Source organism: Euprymna scolopes, chromosome 1 (assembly GCF_053919585.1).
Source record: "Euprymna scolopes isolate OS-2025 chromosome 1, ASM5391958v1, whole genome shotgun sequence".
In the NCBI taxonomy this organism is placed as follows: Eukaryota; Metazoa; Mollusca; class Cephalopoda; order Sepiida; family Sepiolidae; genus Euprymna; species Euprymna scolopes.
Genome location: NC_136482.1, coordinates 93,278,047 through 93,296,427, shown reverse-complemented (window position 1 = coordinate 93,296,427; position 18,381 = coordinate 93,278,047). Strand labels below are relative to the sequence as shown.

General features: G+C 32.4%; 1 protein-coding gene across 1 annotated transcript in view; it reads left to right on the top strand.

Annotated features, from left to right (window-relative positions):
• Nucleotides 1-14,367, top strand: part of LOC145248065 (E3 ubiquitin-protein ligase RNF10-like) — a 58,509-nt gene extending 44,142 nt beyond the window's left edge. The window contains exons 10-18 of the mRNA XM_080109870.1: nt 1,534-1,659; nt 2,836-3,142; nt 4,249-4,382; nt 4,970-5,087; nt 5,247-5,348; nt 5,925-6,089; nt 7,045-7,094; nt 8,598-8,808; nt 13,594-14,367. Coding sequence (XP_079965996.1) covers nt 1,534-1,659; nt 2,836-3,142; nt 4,249-4,382; nt 4,970-5,087; nt 5,247-5,348; nt 5,925-6,089; nt 7,045-7,094; nt 8,598-8,808; nt 13,594-13,703 — 1,323 coding nt within the window. The 3' untranslated portion in view covers nt 13,704-14,367. The remainder of the gene's footprint in view (nt 1-1,533; nt 1,660-2,835; nt 3,143-4,248; nt 4,383-4,969; nt 5,088-5,246; nt 5,349-5,924; nt 6,090-7,044; nt 7,095-8,597; nt 8,809-13,593) is intronic.
• The last annotated feature ends 4,014 nt before the right edge of the window (nt 14,368-18,381 follow it).

The following is an 18,381-nucleotide window of genomic DNA, read 5'->3' as shown; positions in this document are numbered from 1 at the left end:
TGTACTCTAAAAAAAAAAAAAAAAAATTGCTTCGCTGAGGTTTCTCTAGTTCTCTCCAAACTCTTTAACAAATGCCTCAACGAATCTTGCTTCCTGACTGCTGGAAAACTGCTTCTGTGGTACCATTGTGATATCAAGAATTCTGGTGAAAGAACTAATCCATTAAATTATCACCCCCCCCCCCTCTTTTCACCAAAATATTTGAGTCCATAATTAATCCAGCTCTAGTCCACCACCTTACAGTTGCTAAACTTCTGTTCGACCATTAATATGGATTTAGGCAAGCTCGTTCTACTGCAGATATTCTGACTGTAATCTCTGAACGTATATGCCATACACTGGATAAGGCAGGGGAGGGAAATAGCCTTGGATATATCTAAGGCTTTTGACAGGGTATGGTACGATGGTCTTATGAAAATCAGATCCTATAGTATTACTGGACGAATACTTAACATAATTAAATCCTTAAATAAGAGAAGAATCCAGTTTGTTTTCGATGGTCATACATCCAAACAATATTATATAAATGCAGGAGTACCTCAGGGGTCTATCGTTGGACCTTTTATTATTCCTAATATTCATAAATGACCTCCCTGATTTGCTGATGACACCACGCTCTATAGCAGGCACGAGGGAAAAATGAATGGACGTGTATTTAAGGCAATGACGGAAACTCTAGAGGAAGACCTGGAATGGGGTCAAAAATGGATGGTAACGTTCAATGCTGCCAAGATTAGGCTTGTTTCGTTTAATAATTACAAGAAACCTTCTCAACCATGAATAGCTATGGCTAAAGACACATTACCTGAAAGTACTTCATTCAAACTCCTCAACTTAATGTTCACAGGGGACATGAGTTGGAGCAGATACATCGTGAGCATTGCCAAGTCCGCTGCGAAGAAGGTGGGCTCTCTCCCGTGCTAGAAAGTTACCTATGCCTAAAAGTATCCTGTACCCATGTATAGAGTATTGTTGTCGCATTTGGGCTGGTGCATTTGTTACTAGTCTCTCAATCCTGAACATGGTTAAAAAAAAGTCACCAACCTGATACATCCTGAACTGTTTAAGCTTCAACCTCTGTGCTATCAGCAAATGTTGCATCCCTCTGTCTTTATTACAAGTATTTTAATAGTATATGTTCCGATGAACTACAAGGCCTTGTACCACCTCAACGTAAATACCCCTCCTCCTTGACAAACCCGACAAGCAGCTAGGTCCCACCCCTACACAGAGATCCCTAGATGTAAGAAAGCCTTCTACTCTAATAGTTTCTTCCCCAAAACTGCTAGATTTTGGAATTTCCTTCTGGGTTCCTGCTTCCCCAACTGTACTGACATGCAGAAGTTCCAAGTGTAATGTGGACAGACATTTTGCTGCTCAACTCTCTACATAGTATCCCTGCAACTTATGTCCTTGATGCCCCCCCCCCCCCCCATCAAAGTGACAATGTGCCAAAATCTCAAATGGCAAGATTTGCACTTCAAAAAAATGTGGGAATATTAGTTTTCTGATATTTGTAATCTTATCTTTTAGGACCGAACATCTTTGCAGTCGTTGTCTCCCACTCACAAAGTTAAAGAACAGCAACAACTTCCTTTGGAGATGGAGAATTTGACTTTAAATGAACCTAAAAAATCTGATACTTCAGTTTGTCATAAGGTCAGTATTTGAAAACATTCTTTCATTGGTTGAAATACTTCAAGAAATTAGTACAGCACTTTTTTTTTTTTTCTAGATAAATCTACAATTCCAGTTTAAAAACAAAAAAAAAACATGGTTTCACTTATATTCTGCTAATTTATATATTTATAAAACTTCATGAATCTTGTAATATTTATTTGCATAAAAATACAAAATGCGGTTTGGATGCAACAGGAGGTAGAGCCTCAATTTGGGCCAGCCCACATAATTGCTCAAAATCTAATGTTTGAATTGAAGTGAAGTACTTGGTTAATAGATCTTATCATTGAACACTGCTTATATATATATATATATATATATATATATATATATATATATACACACACACACACCTCATTTAAAAACTGGTCCTTCGCTTGAAATTCTGATAACTCTTTTATTTACTTAAAAAATTTTTTTACAATTTTTATTTTCATAAAAAAAAAACATGGCTAAATCTATTTTAATCTGTTTAGTTCATTGAAATGGGTTCTTTTGTTCTTTTCAGAATTGTTACTCTATTTATTTTATAAGTTAAATCATTCTTTTATATTTCTCCTAGGAAATTCTGGGACATGGTTCCTGGTAGTTAAGCATAATTAAGGTAGTGCATTTAATTCACTAATGGATTTATGATGCATTTTAATTTGGGGTTGAATACTTTAAGACTGCATAACATGTTTCTAAACTAATTGAGTAGCATCAATTTCTGGAATAATTAAATTTCAAATTCACAAGTAATGCATATTTTTTATTCTGTCCAAATGGATCAGAGGGGATTGTAAATTGCATTATGATGATTGAACTTATGCATTCATGACCTGAAAGTTTCATCTCTCTGTAAATATTGATAGTGTGAGACTAAGAAAGCAATCACTTTCATGGATGTGCGTCAGAGCAGAGATGCATCATTGATTTCCTGGCAAAAATGCATTGAGAATGATGGTGACTATGTAGAACAATAAATTCTGGAGCACAAAAGATCGCTTGTTTTAATGGTACCACCCCTGTCTTTGTAGCTCTTCAACTTTTTGAGTTGAAATAAAATAGGATGCTTTACTTTTGGAACTATTCTTGTATATGTATGCTATTTAAATTTCAAGATGGTTTCAAAACCAGCTGAGTTTAAAATAAGTTTCTTTTTTATTTCTTTAGACTTCAAAATATTATGTTAATGCTTTTGATGAGATTGCTGAGGAGCCAACTTCTGGTCCAGTTGACCCTTCGGATGGTTCATGTTTTCCTCTTGCTGAAGAGGAGGAGGATGAACAGAAAGTTGTTTGTATGACAGCAGCTTCGCAAGGTCTCCTGACAGACTCTTGTGGTCCAAGTGATCAGGAGCTCATGCCTACGGAGGAAGCAGCTCAGTGCTTGGAACTTCCTCATGATTTGGGAGATGAAGAGGCAGACAGAAAACGACGACCAAAATGTTCTCCCAAAAATACTTTCTATTTTTACCAAGGTATATTCATTGAAAACTTCTATGCTTGTTTGTTCCGATAAAAGAAAATGTAAATGTTTCATCAACTGGTTTTTACTGGAAACGAGTTCAATTCAATATTATGATCTGTAAAATTTACTGTTAATATTCCTTTCCAAATGTCAATGCTATTAAAGGAGAAAATATTATTACATAAAAATAATCATTGTTAGCTAAATATTCTTAAAATAAATAAAACGAATGTTTCAATTTTATTTTATTTAAATTGTATCAAGTTCTTTTTACAATAATATTCTGTCTTATTGCTGTGAAGATAATTATCAGCTGAATATTTTCCTAATCAATAAAACAAACTTTTGAAAGGAATATTTTGTCCTATTTTAGTCAATGAGATGACATAATTAGATTTTGTAAGAATTAATGTAAAAATTTGAAGTAGCATTCATTTATATCATATTAATCATTGATGGTCATCTTTGCTGATTGGATGATCTTGGTTTTATTTGTATAAATGTGTGAAAGATAACCCACATACGAACATGAAATGTCTCGTCATTTAATTATTGTATAAATGAGTTTTGCTTTATAACAATGAGAATGTCACTTGCAACAAGGTTGATTTCACCTAATCTCATTACACTTTTGTTTCGCAATTGAGTTGTTCTTCAGAAATAACTTAACTGAATTCAAGAAAAGATAATTTATACATGAATGATAGTTTTTAATTCTGTATAATTTTCAAATTACACCAATTCAATTGTCTTAAACAGTATTTGTATATTTATGATAAAAAAGTAAATTTTTTTTTTTTTTAATGGAATCATAAGACAAAACAATAAAATGCATCTAATTAAAATATTATCACTGAATTTGTAGAAAAAATAAACAACTTTCAATAAAAATGACACATTTTGAAAATAAACATTGCAACCTAAAATATTTTTTCTTCCAAAAAATATTACATTAACAGGTCACGTGTAATCCCTATAAAATATAATAATGGTCAATTTATAACAGAATAGTCATGTGCCAGAAAAATTTCATCTAATTTGATTACAGGAAAGGATCAATTCTTCAAAACATCAGTCGAATTATAGAAAGGTATTTTTTTTTTTATTTTTATACAGCGGCTGATGGTCAGCATATTTACATGCATGCTATTAATGCACGCTGCATGGTTCAGGAATATGACAGTTTGATGAATTGTCCAGATTCCATTGAAGCTACAATTGTTGAATTGGAAAGTATCACAATGACTGAGGCAAGTAATAAAATTCTATACACAAGAGTTATGCATACCCCTTACCAAACTGAACATTTAGGTCTTGAAACTGGAAAATAACCAAATAGGATTCTTATTATTCTTTTTACAGAAGAGAAGATTGTAAAGTTGTGAACAATTTAGTCAGGTTTACAATTGAAAAAAAAAATTTACTCCAATGATTGTAGAGACTTCTGGAGTTAGTGACAGTAATTCAGTTGTGTCTGTGCACAATTACATCTCGCTTAAAAGATATGAAATGCAGTGGCTGTTTCATTGAAGGTGGTGTAAGGTAATGTTTTAACCAACATTGTGATGAATATAGAATATCACAAAGATAATATTAAATGGCTTTTGATTTCTAAAATACTTAGAATTTTTATAACAGACAATTGAAGGTATCCTCTCATCCCTTTTTTATTGCCTTTAAAATATTTTGATTCATATTCAGAAGAATCTGAGCAAATAAGGTTTCTTAAAGGATTCTAAAATTGTATTTAGGTTCATTTTAAAGCCTTACAAATAAAACTTTCTAGAAATAGCCTTGAAAATCTTTAACTTTACTGTTTTTAAATTTATTTTTGCAGGAGTTGCGTAAACGTTTACGTTATTTAAGCCACCTTCCCCTCAGCGCAGAATTCAAAGTTGCTGAATTGTTATTAAAGCCGCCAATAGTTTCAAAAGAAACCCTAAAATATTTCAGCGGTAAATATTTCTTTTTTTTTTTTTTTTTTTTTTTTTTTTTTAATTTATCTTTTTACTATTTTGGTCAGGATGGCAATTACTATTAAAAAAAAAATTCTGATTTAAATATTGCTGTTTTGCTGTTAAAATATCACTCCATTTTTGTCTTGCAAATTTCAGATGAAATTGAGAAACGGCGCAGAATCCGCCAAAAGAAAAATCGTGAAGAACGTTCTAGATCCAAGAGAATCCAAGAAGAAGAGAATCGAAAATATGGAATTTGTAAGTTTTATTCATATTCAGACTTAATGTGTTAAGACAGATTTCAACTTGTCATGAATTTTATTTTTATGCACAACTTTTTTTTCTTTTACAAGTAACCTTTACTTGACTGCATAAACAATTGCTGCATTTTTATTTATAAGTCTGCTTGTCAAATTTTCAATTCATGGCTATGTAAATTTATTTACCAATTTAGTTTTTCTTTCACACTTGAGAAAAATCTACTCAGATTTTGTTTTTTGCATTAACTGTTTATTTCATAGAGGACTTAAAAAAAAACAAAAAAACAAGTATACTTTCTTTCACCTTTTATTTTGTAGACTACATAATTTTTGCAGTTTATTTGAAAGTAATATACAGTATATATAACTATTGAAATTAAGTTATTTTAGTGTCAATATGTTACAAAATCGATTTTGGAATGAAATTATGACTTCTACACTACAAAAATTATGTTCCATTTAAGGAACAATGGTAGAAAAAAGTTAAAGCCTGATGTAAAAGTGTGCATAGATTTTGATGTTAATGTTTTTTTATAAAATAAGTTAATTACTTTTTTCTTTTTCTTTTTTTCAGCTCCTGTTCAGATTGTGATGAGTTCGGCAGCTGAAATCAAAAAGCAGACTTTATGTCCTGGATTTAGTATTCCTCTTTCTTCATACAGTTCTCCTTCTGTAACATCCATTGACATTGCATCTCCATCAACATCTGAAGATTCACTTATTGCTAGTCCATCTTCAGGTAGATAAACTAACTTCGACAATTCTTTGCTAAACATAAATCTCTATCTGTTGTTTACTTCCATAAAAGCTATGAATAATATTGGCATTGAATATTTTGTCCATTTGAATGAGTTCATTTTGGTGTTTATATCTATAACCCCCCCCCCCCTTAAAAAAGAAAAATCTTTATGATGTTCCTGTGTGAGAAAATATCGTATACCAAAAAACCATGTAAATTCATTAAGTAGCTTTTTTAAATAAGAAAATCAAATTTTATCCAAAACTATGAGAGATTTATCTTGTGATGCCATCTTCAAAGCAATGAAGTCGGATAACTGCAAATAATTCAAATTTGAGATTTTAAAGGCTATTCTTAACATGTGGAGGGTGGCATTGGAAAAACTAAATTCACTTAAAAATGATTCTTTTATGAAAATAAAACTACTTGATCAATTTACGTGATTTGGGGGGTACGATATTTTCTTTCCATCACTGGTACATCATATAGATTCTTATTTTTGTTTTTTAATACAAGCGGGAATTCTGAGCAAGGACTTTTTTTTTTTTGTTTTTTTAATCATAATTAACGTCAGCAAGTGTTGAGCAAATACAAATTAATTCACTTGACTGTGAGAGGAAAATGTTTTAAGTGATTTCTCAACTTCTAACAGTAACACTGGATCATAAGCACATCTTTTAAGATAGCTTTTTTAAACCTATTTGTATTTAAATTATTTCTTTTTGGCATTTAATATTAAAATTGGTAAATTTCTATTATAAAGTTTTAATTTATACTGATAAGATATTTCAGTAAGTTCTGTTTACCATGTTTAATTCTGTCATCTATAAATTAAAAAAATGTCTTCCAACAATATCAATATTTTTCATGAAGTCTGAAATGTAAAAAGAATTTTTACATTTCAGACTTCTCTTGTCTAACTGAAATGCTTATGAATATTTTCTTTCCTCTGCAGCTGCCTCCTCTTGTACTAGTGACGGCAATCAAACAACATCTTTTGCTCAGGTAATCTTTGAGCTTTCCCAATCAAATCACTTGTTTTTACTGTTTTTCACTTTAAATTCTTCTGAATTATTCTTAGAAATTTTTTCATATTTTAAATTTAAAGTGAAGTCTTTATGCCAATACACCATGTGCATTCACTGGTATCACCTTCATTGTGCCAAAGCTGTACGTTAATCCAGTTAACACTACAACAAAGTATTTGCATCCAAAACAAAACCACTCAAGTCCAACATAATAAACAATGTTTATTATATTGGTTAAATGGCAGACCAACCAGACCAACACACACAAGACTCATTACAATCTTTTGGCCAAGATCTATGACCCACCCAGGCCCAAGGAGACACATAGACTTTACTGTGAAATAGCTCTCACCAAAACTAACTGCTGCCTCAAACGTTCAACTCGTTTCCTGCTCCTATTTCCTTATACAACCACTTCTCTTCTATTCTGCTGAGATCTCTTCACGCTGGTTCTAGCCTTTGTTCGTTGTCGCTTCATTTGTCCCAGGGTTGGTTGCTCCGGACATTAACTGAAGACCATCTAGGACTGTCTCTATTTGTATGGGTTTTATTTAGAACTCATTTATGAAAATTATTTCCATAAAGGCTAATCCCAGCATGACTTTCCTATTAAATGAGGCACTTTTTCAAATTATTCTCATCTGTGTCCTTTTCCTCACGTCAAGCTTACAACTGCTTGTCTGCCATTCACGTGCACTAACAAAACATGCTGCATTGCACATGTTTACGTAACACAAAAAAAAATGTCACTTTTTGCTACCAGAGCTATAAAATTGCTGTGCGTGTGAGAAAAAGAAAATGATACAAGCTCAGAAAATCCGATATCACATTACCATTTTTGTAAAGTATTTTTTTTTTTTTTTTATTGTCTTGCATGTAAAAATAAGTAAAATGTGTGATCTTTGTTTGCCTCTCTCTGGCGTTAGGATTTAATTTTTTGGATTGGATTTTCTTTTTATTAAAAATTAACTTCTCATTTAAAAAACATCTATATAATCATCTGCCATTCGAAAGAAACTATACTCGACTTTGTTAAACATAAAACATGCTTTTAATTTAATCTAGTGATTCAGTTTCATTACTAAAAAGTTGTTTCATTTTATCCATGTCAATTTTGTAATTTTACAGAAGTCAATTTTACATAAATTATTTAAGTGGAATTCTGGAAAATCGACTTTTAAATAGTTAATTTTGTAATGAGAGAAAACGTTAAAGTTCAAATTATTCACAAACCACTTGACGTATTGTAAATTTATTTGGAGATAAACTTGTAATAGACATTAAAGTTTTTACACAAGTTTTGATTTTTTAGAATGAGAATAGTTTAAAATAATTTTCCAAATTTTAATGTTTGCAGAACAAAAATTGTTTTAATGAGATCTTTTTGGTCTAGTTTTGTTTTTTGTATTTTTTTATAAAGAAACACAAGTAAACTTGATCTTAGTAGTTAAGCTTTTTTTCCTTCTTTTTCTATCTTAAGATGCTAAAGTCTGGCAAGTTTAGACCAACTGTATGTCCTGGCCAATCATCATGGCCACTTAAACCGGATTCTGCCATTCGAAGTCATCCAGTACGCACCTCTGATAGTGATGCTAGTGACAATGAAGACAAGATCCCTGTTCCAAACTTTCAAAATTCTTTTGGTGATGCTATACAAATTGCATTGAACAATTTGGAACAAAATAATTCAGGTAAGTGTTTTTGTTTTTTTACGTGAATTATTCAAAGTATGTGTCCTCCCTAATTTTTTTTATTTAACCAGAACTTTACATTCTATTTTTTTTTTTTCTCTCTTGCTTTATCTTTCTTCCTCATTCTACCTCTGCTTAATTTTTGTTTCCCTTGTATTTCAAAATGATTTGTGATATGGGTAGTGGGAAGTTTGTTTCATCACAAAATGATACCTCCCCTTCCATCCATATGCATACACACTTTTGAGTCTTTCTCTTACCATGCCTTTTCCTTGTCTATTTATTCAAAACAATTTTTTAACATACTTTTTACACAAAATTTAAAAGTAAAAATGAAGTAAAAACATCAGTTGTAATACCCTGAAAAACTTTGCAAAAAAAAAAAAAAAAAAAAAAAAACAATGCCCTGTACCAAAGCAGCATTCACCTTAGGCAGGTTGAACCATTCTTCCTCCTTCAGAGCAAGTTTCACTTAAATATCTAATTCACAAGCAGTTTCCAGTCGCTTGTAATCGAAAATGATCCCCTATTTCCAAGCTATTCTAATATTTTAGGTCACTTGAACTTAGGGTTAGAGGTAGTTATGGAAGGTTTTTTTGTTTTTTTTACCTTTGGGAGTCTTCCACTGTAACATAGGGTTCGTGATAAACTAATGTTTACCCCCCCCCTCCAAAAAAAGTGAATAAATTTATCTCATAACAATTTGTTTTGGTTAACTGGCAGAAGTTAAATTGGTCCAGAAATAGGGGATCATTTTATATTAGATTTTGGGTGATGAAAGATTCCTCTTGATTTCAGTATTTTTACCTTTGGCAATTTGCATCCCTATATAAATAAGAGTCTATAATGATAGGCTAAGTAAAGATAAATTAAAATATGCTATATTAAAAGAAATTTACTAAGAAAGTATAAATAAAAAAAATCAATTTGAAAAATTCAAATTATGTATTACTTAAAATAGAAGCTAAATGTAATTTTAAAAAAAACTTTTATCATTTTTTTGCAATTAATTAACATTAAATTCTAATTTCTACAGAAGTTCAGAAAAGAATTGATTAATGAATTTTCTCTTGTGAATAAAATTCTTCTGGGGAAATATTTTTTACAAGTTTTGAGATTATAAATATGGCTTATAAAATAGCTGACTTAATCCACTTGTTAGTGTTTTTTTTAAATTTACGACTTAGAATTTTTAAAATAAAAATTTGAATTAATAAACGCCTCATTCATAATATTGTAAGAAATAGAAAATAAGAACTATAATTTATTCATATAAACCTTAACATTTTGGTAATTTCAGTACAAATTGATCACTATTACAGGAACAACAGAATATTTTTGTATGTTAAAAATAAAAAAAATTCTTTGTTTTTTAAATCTCCACTAATCTTATAAAAAGTTGTCATCTGTAGTTTGCAACAACAGATGCCACATACAAAATTCAATACATCTTGGCTAATAGCCACTATCTTATGTAGCTTTTTAACACCATTTTAGACACATTCAATGGTGATAATAAAATGCTACATTGCAGCCTATGAGCAACACCATCACAAATGCAACATCTTTAGAGGAAGGAGTCCTATTTCTCTCTCAAATATTAGTCCTACCACTGCTACTAGTTGTCACTGGGAGGAATTCTACACGTTCCACAGATTCTGTGACTGTAACTGGCTCATGCATACATAGACCTAACATAATCTTTCCAATTTCCGATTCATAAATAATGAAGGTTCCCTCGCCAAAGTCCTTTCATTCTGATTGGCTGAGCTCTGAAAATTCTCATTCTGGAATCCAGTTCTTCACTTTATAAACGGACGCTTAATAATATTAAAATATAGCGTCACTAAGAGACATTATTTCACCTGGTGTCAATTTCAAACAGACGCATTTCATATATATTTATAAATTGAAGAGTTTATCTACCAAACGTGTCTTTTATATTAAGATTTCTAATAAAACATTTTTTTTTAAAAATACGGAAGTTTAATTATTTTACCTTTTCCATGTGATTTGACAACATTTATAGGTTTTCTGGTATTATGATAATGAATATCGCATGTAAAATTGTCACCGACAAATAGTTTTTATGTAATAACGTTATGCATTCCGACAGCCAGCCAAACATGTGCACACAATGTTTGGCTTATGTCAAGACTATTTGTCAGCGACACTTTTACATGTTATTCATTTACTGATTACCTGAAAACCTATAAATGTCATCAAATTAAGGTGAATGTGAAAGGCAGTGAGAAAAAAAAAAAAAATTAACTTTTTTGAACCTTTGAACATTACCTTTTATTCATGCTATATATATATATATATATATGGCTATATTGAAAATGTTAACTCTGGATTAAATTAAAGAGGTTGCCTTCCAAATATATATAATTTTTTTTTAATAAAAAAGACGCAATTATTTGGAAGCTGTTAAACTCTTTGTTATATATAAAATTATATGAAATGTGTCAGTTTAAAACAAATGTTTATATATTGACACACACACTTTGTTTTTTCAATTTGGCTTCTTTGTTTCTGAAAATTTGGCCTTTTTTCTGAAAGATTTGGCTTCAAATATTTAGTCTGACAACCCAATTATGGTCAACTATTGGACACATTTACCCTTTTTAGAACCTTTAAAATGTGTCTTGAAGATATAACCCGAGAACAACAAACAACTGCAATACCTTTTGGTTTATTTTCAGCAGCCTCATAACTCTTACTTTTTTTTTTTTGTCCTTTAGCCTTCATATTCCATGGGTGATGTTTCCGACCAAGGGGAAAGAATTGAGGTTTTCTAGATCAGAATCTATACATCTAATGCTTCTTATTGGCTAGTTTTTGACCTCACAAAGCTCCTTATATGCACTGACGTCATGCTAGAAGCAATTTTCCTAAAAAAAAAAAAATCAGAATGAAGCTTTTTAAGCTGATATAAAGGGGAAGGTAGAGCGGTGGCCCTTGATATATCTAAGGCTTTTGACAGGGTATGGCACGATGGTCTTCTAAGGAAAATTAGATCATATGGTATCACTGGAAGAATTCATAATGTAATTAAATCCTTAAGTAATAGAAAAATCAAAGTTGTCCTCGACGGTCGTACATCCAAACAATATGTCATAAATGCGGGAGTACCTCAGGGGTCTATCCTTGGACCTCTATTATTCCTGATATTCATAAATGACTTCCCTGATAAAATTGTTTTGGAGATGGGTATATTTGCCGATGACACCATTCTCTATAACAGATATGAGGGGAAAACAAATGAACACATATCCAAGGAAATGGCAGAAACACTAGAGGATGGCCTCCAGTCTGTAGTGGAATGGGGACAAAAATGGTTGGTCACATTCAATGCTGCTAAGACTAAGCTTGTTTCCTTCAATAACTACAAGAAACCTTCTCTACCACCAATAGCAATGGCCAAGAACACATTGCCTGAAAGTACTTCTTTTAAACTGCTCGGCCTAACGTTTACAGGGAATATAAACTGGGATAGATACATTGAGAGCATTGCCAAGGCTGCTGCAAGGAAGGTTGGCTCCCTCTACCATGCTAGAAAACTACAGTATCCTATACCTCTACAAGGCCACCATTCACCCATGTATGGAGTACTGTTGTCATATCTGGGCTGGTGCATCTGCTGCTTGTCTCTTGCTCCTGGACAGGGTTCAAAAGAGTCGCCAACCTGATAGGTCCTGAACTGTCATCTAGGCTTCAGCCTCTGTCCCATCAACAAGATGTTGCATCCCTCTGCCTGTTCTACAAATACTTTTTTTTTTTTTTTTTTTTTTTTTTTTTATTACATTTTCACCCCAAACAAGGCACATTGCCACTTTGGTGTAGGGGGCTACTATCAGGGGAAACATCTACTGGGGCACTATGTAGGGATTAGGGCAGCGAGATGTTGGTTCACGTTGCACTTGAACTTATGCATGTCAGTACAGTTGGGGAAGCAGTGACCTGGAATGGAATTCCAAAGTCTAGCAGTTCTGGGGAAGAAACTACTGGAGTAGAAAGATCTTTTACATCTAGGGATCTCTACAGTGTGGGGGTGGGATTTTGCAGCTTGTCGGGTCTGTCGAGGGTGTTCACGTCTTGGGGGCACAGTTCTTGCAGTTCTTCAGAGCATTCACCATTATAATACTTGCAGAACAGGCAGAGAGATGCAACGTTTCGACGATGGGACAGAGGCTGAAGTTTAGATGCCAGTTTAGGGCCTATCAGATTTGCGACTCTCTTTTGAACCCTGTCAAGGAGAGAGAGACTAGTAGCCGATGCACCGGCCCAAATATGACAGCAATGACTTTAATGGTGAATGCCCTGACGAACTGCAAACACTTGTACCTCCCCGACGTAACTACCCCCGACAAACCCGACAAGCTACTAAGTCTCATCCCTTTACAGTAGAGATCCCTAGGTGCAAGAAAGCCTTTTACTCCAATAGTTTCTTCCCCAGAACTGCAGGTCTTTGGAACTCCCTTCCGGGATTTTGCTTTCCCAACTGCAATGATATGCAGAAGTTCAAGTGTAATGTTAACAAACATCTTTCTACTCTTCTCCCTTCATAATGACCCTGCTAATTAAGTCCTTAATAGTAGCCCCCTGCTTCAAAGTGGCACTGTGCCTTGTTTGGGATGAAAATTGAATTAAAAAAAAAAAAAAAAAAAATACAATATTATTTTGACATTTTCTATGCATCTGACATAATCAATGTAAGAAAACTAATATTTCCAGAATTATGATTAATATATTTTATAATCCATTTTTTTTTTTTTTCTTCAGGCCATTCTGCTGCCGCTGCTGCTTCTTCCACCTCCTCCTCTGGTGGTGGGAAAAAGAAAAAGAAAATGAAGAAACTCCTCTTTACAACTACAATGGCCCGAGGAAAGTGAATTTGGATTTTGTTATTCTTCAAATCCTGCTTTGTTTTTTATTTCTTAAAGATACAAAGCATCCTTCCCCGAACCCCTCTCTCTGAATTAAGAATTATTATTTACAAAAATCTCTAATTTTATTTCAATATCTTTGATTCAAACTTGTTACAATTCTCTCACCCTAGAATGAAATTCTAATTTTAATGAATTGTTTTCAGATTTCAATACCTGGGAGTGTATGTTGGCCTTCTCGGTTCTTCTCCCAACAAAATGCTAATGCTCTAAAGTTAAATGAATATCCTTCACCCATTAATTTTTATTTTGGTCCATGACAAACTTTTATTAGCGATCCTTATAGGTTCTATATATATATATACATTTTTTCCCCCCATAAGAAGCAATTTTTCAATTGAATCTATTTCCAAATTTTCTCTTTATTCCTTGTTTGTCTATGGATGCATTAATCTTTAAAGTATGAGAAAGTTGTATGAATTATGATATTTAAATTTCAAAGACTTTCCAAACATTTTAACATTTTCTTTTTCAACTAATTTCCCCACTTCTTACGTCTTGCATTTTTGCTGCTTTGCTAAGAGCTTTTTTTTTTTCCTCCTCTGAAGGATAAATCAGTCATTTCGCTAACGTCAGATGTTATATATATATATATATATATATATATATATATATATATATATATATATAAAAGAAAAAGAACATCTTTTTAAACAAAAAAACAAAATTGTATTTATTTTTAAGTGAAGGAATTGCATTTTGGCTTTCATTTCTAGAACATGACCTTTGTGAAAAGCAACAAAGGGAAAGTTGGAAGAATAAAATATTTTGCAATTCAAGAAAAGTATGAAATAAGTTTGTCGATAGAAATTTTGATCTTTTTTTTTTCTTTTTAATTAACTTATCAAAAATGCAGGTGTCTTATTTGGAAGCATCCCAAGCCTTCCCTCCCCTTATTGAATTCTTTTCTTTTTAAGGTCAGTTTTGTTTTAGCCATTTATTTCTTTGGCTTTATTACTAAAGGAATAACTGCCAGATGACTATGAATTTGATAACTCCTTGGGGTAGCAGCAGTGACTGCCTGTAATTGTAAAGTTTTAAAAATAAACATTAGTTGATTAAAATCATATATGCCTTTGTTTTTACTATTTTTGTTAAAATTAGATCCCACTCCTTATTTCAGATCAACATTATCTAAATAATCACCAGATAACATGAAAAGCTAAATTATTTGAAAACTTGTCAATTTTCAGCATTCTTGTAAGTTTTTGTATATATTTGCCAACATGATATCAGTTTTAATTAACCAAGTATACTGCATTGGATCATATTCCAACATAGGTAGCGGATTGTATAGTCTCCCCTTTTATAAAAAAAAGGGAGATGCGAACAACATGGCGTATACATATTGGTGTATCAGCAGTTATGTAACTGCAAAGACAACAAACAAAAAAGATCCTCACACAAGTAAAAGAAAAAAATCATGTATGATTGACCAGTATGTTTTGCAAACAGTATTCAACAAATATTGCGGGAATGAAACAGATGGGATATTCTGATCTAAAAATCCCAAAGAACCAAATAAAATTCTGTAAAAGTTTTAAAAACGTAAATCCATCACAATGTAAGTATTATAGGTTCTTCATTATTGTAGCGAAATTCGAAATATCAAATTTCAAGGCGAACCAATGGTATCTACTGAATTATGTCGCAGTAATGAACATTTCCAAAAATTATGAAAGACCATGACGTTGAAAATTAATGAAAACGTTTTTCAAAGACAATTAGTGAAAATTAAGTTTTGCTAAATTGGCGAAAGATTTTTAGTTTCAGAAATGATTTACCTCTCTTGTTACAATTAGAACTATTCTTTTTTGTTTTGTTTTGCCCCCCCCCCTCCCTTTTGCAAAACTCAATTGTCTCCAAAAACTATTTTCATTAATAATTAATTTACCTTTTCATTTTTTGTAATTTTTAGATATGTTCATTACTGTGACATGACGATTAAGTAGACACCATTTGGTTTCACTTGAAATTCAATATTTCAATTTTCGATTATCACTGCAATAATGAAAAACTGAATAAAAAAAGTATAAAGAAAAAGAAACAATTACATGGTTTTAAAATATCAGACAAGAAGGCAGCAAATGAACAAATAAAGCAATAAAAAAATGTTATACATCCTGAAACTATTAGAATTGTGCAGCTTTTTGCATCAAATAAACTACCAAGATTTGTAGCTCAACAACAGCTTGTGATAAAAGATATTTTAAACAAAAGACTCACAAATAGACTACTTGCACACCACTTGAACCCATGGACAATGTTACTGATTTATTGATCATTTTGGATAAGCAATTTTCAAGAATCTTAAACAGAATAAGGAAACATTTGTCATAGTATCGGTATACAAGAAATTCCATTTATACTTGTACCAGAAAGAAAATGTACTATTCAGAGAAACACAAACCTCAACAATTTTTAACTCAAAAATGAAATTCTCTTCAAAAATATTATGGATCTTGTGAATGTAGCAGCACGATTATACAGTAAAACAAATAGAAATATGACCCCCCCACACACACACACACACAAAGTCCATGGCCACACAAACATTCTTTTTAGAGAACTGATTTAGAGGGACAATTTGGAAAGAGAAACTGATCAAACTATTTATCATCTTGGAGCCACTGGGAACCGTCGGTGAATTTGATGTTCCCATGAAGCTTTCTCCTTTAGAGGAAACTGGTTCAACCTGCTTAGGGTAAGTGCCGCTTAGGAATTCAGTTCAATGTTCTGCATTCATAACATTATCAAGAGTTCCATGTAAGTCACAAATGTTAAACAAGCCATCCAAACAACTAATTGGAATAAATAAAAAAAAATTTTTTTAAAGTAACAAATACAATTATGAATAGACAAAGAATTGTGATCCCAAACGAAGGGTCTCACCTAGATATAGTAATAAGAAAAACTAACCTGAATAAAAGAAAGTATGGCGGTCTCATGATAAACAAAATTTAGGAAAGCATTAAAAAAAGTCTACTACATGTTCACTTAAATCTGAAGGGAAAAATTGGAGTGAAAACAGCAAAAATCAAGGACCCTAGTTTTTCTTTGGAAGTAGGTCACAAATGTCTATGGAAGGGTATGAAAGACATAGGTTCAAGATAATTAGTTTTTGTGATTTTAGAGAAAACCCTGTACATATGGTGTAATTTATTGGGTTTTCTTTTACTCTAATGACAGAAAGAAGTGACTGGTTAATTTTGATGCATCATCTGAACTCCAATCTGTGCCCCCCCCCCCCCCCTGCCAAACTTTCACGGAAAAAAAACTCTGGTTGAAACCACTATCAATAATTTCCCCTACTCTTTATCTGTGCCTAAACCTAAACATATATTCCATGAACGAAGCTTCTTAGAACTGTAGAACTTCCGTTTTTCTGCTTTCCAACTGACTACAATATGGTTGTCTTCAAGTCCAGCATGAACAAATTCTTGAGTCATCCCCTTATGTAATCCAATTTACCAAATTTCCACTATTAGTGATTACTTTGATATTGTCCCATTGACTACTGTACACTGATTAACCTTTATCCTTGAGTGGCTTCTTGGCCTTGATAAGTGGTGACTTGTTTGTACAAAAAAAAAAAAATATAATGGTGCAAATGTATTGGTTGCTGTAACTGCATTTTCACTGCATTTTACTTTCCTTCCTCTTGAATACCAGACCACATGGTTGTGCTCTTGTGATTTCACGTGGTCTCACTGACAGGCCGCCGACCTCAAATGCTGTATGTACAGTGGATTTTTCGTACATATATTATGGCTGTATCGTGATTTTCTCACTGGTAACCGTAAATGGAGATGCACACTAGTCCACAAGTATAAAAATAGAAACACAAGAAAAACACAGATGCTGATGCTTCATATATGTCGATTAGACTCTGGGGTGTGTTTTTCTACGCGCTAATTCACATGCGTGTTCTGTCAAGATTGGGTGAAAGTATTGCCATCAGTTCATCTCCCTCAGAGAATCTCCACTACAGCACTCGATGAACATGGTGCCACACTCTTGTAGAGCTTTTTGTTTTCAAATTTTAGATTTTCTGAACAGTTTCTTTTTCCATCTTGTTTAAATATTCCAATTCATTTTCTGTAAGAGTTTGCTCAGTTTAGTTTCTTGGCTGTGAGGCTAACATGTTTGCAAAATAAGCAACTAAAATGGTGGTAACAGCTCTTGAACTTGCACATACACATTGCAAAAATGATACATGCAAAGAAAATGACAAAGAATGTTCCAAACAACAGTTGGAAGAGAAAATGTGGAAATTCTATCTAATCAAAGATAAAACACGGTAATTAATCAGTCAAAATCTGACGTGTGTATGTGACGAATGCTTAAAGCAGAAACTGCACCAGCTACAAGTAACTAACAAAATACAGGAAAAATATCATGTGCCAAATCTTGTGCTCTAAAATGCGCTTGCATCAAAATCTACAGACTATATGAAAAAAGTCTTATATCACCTAAAATCAAAGATACAATTACATAAATGTTCAGAATTTAAAATAAGTGACTTATAAATAAATTTTATGGCATAAAATGACATCGGTTGGGTATTTGTCTCTCTCCCACAGCTAGATATGACACTAGGGTTGGAAAGTGGGATTGAAGAACT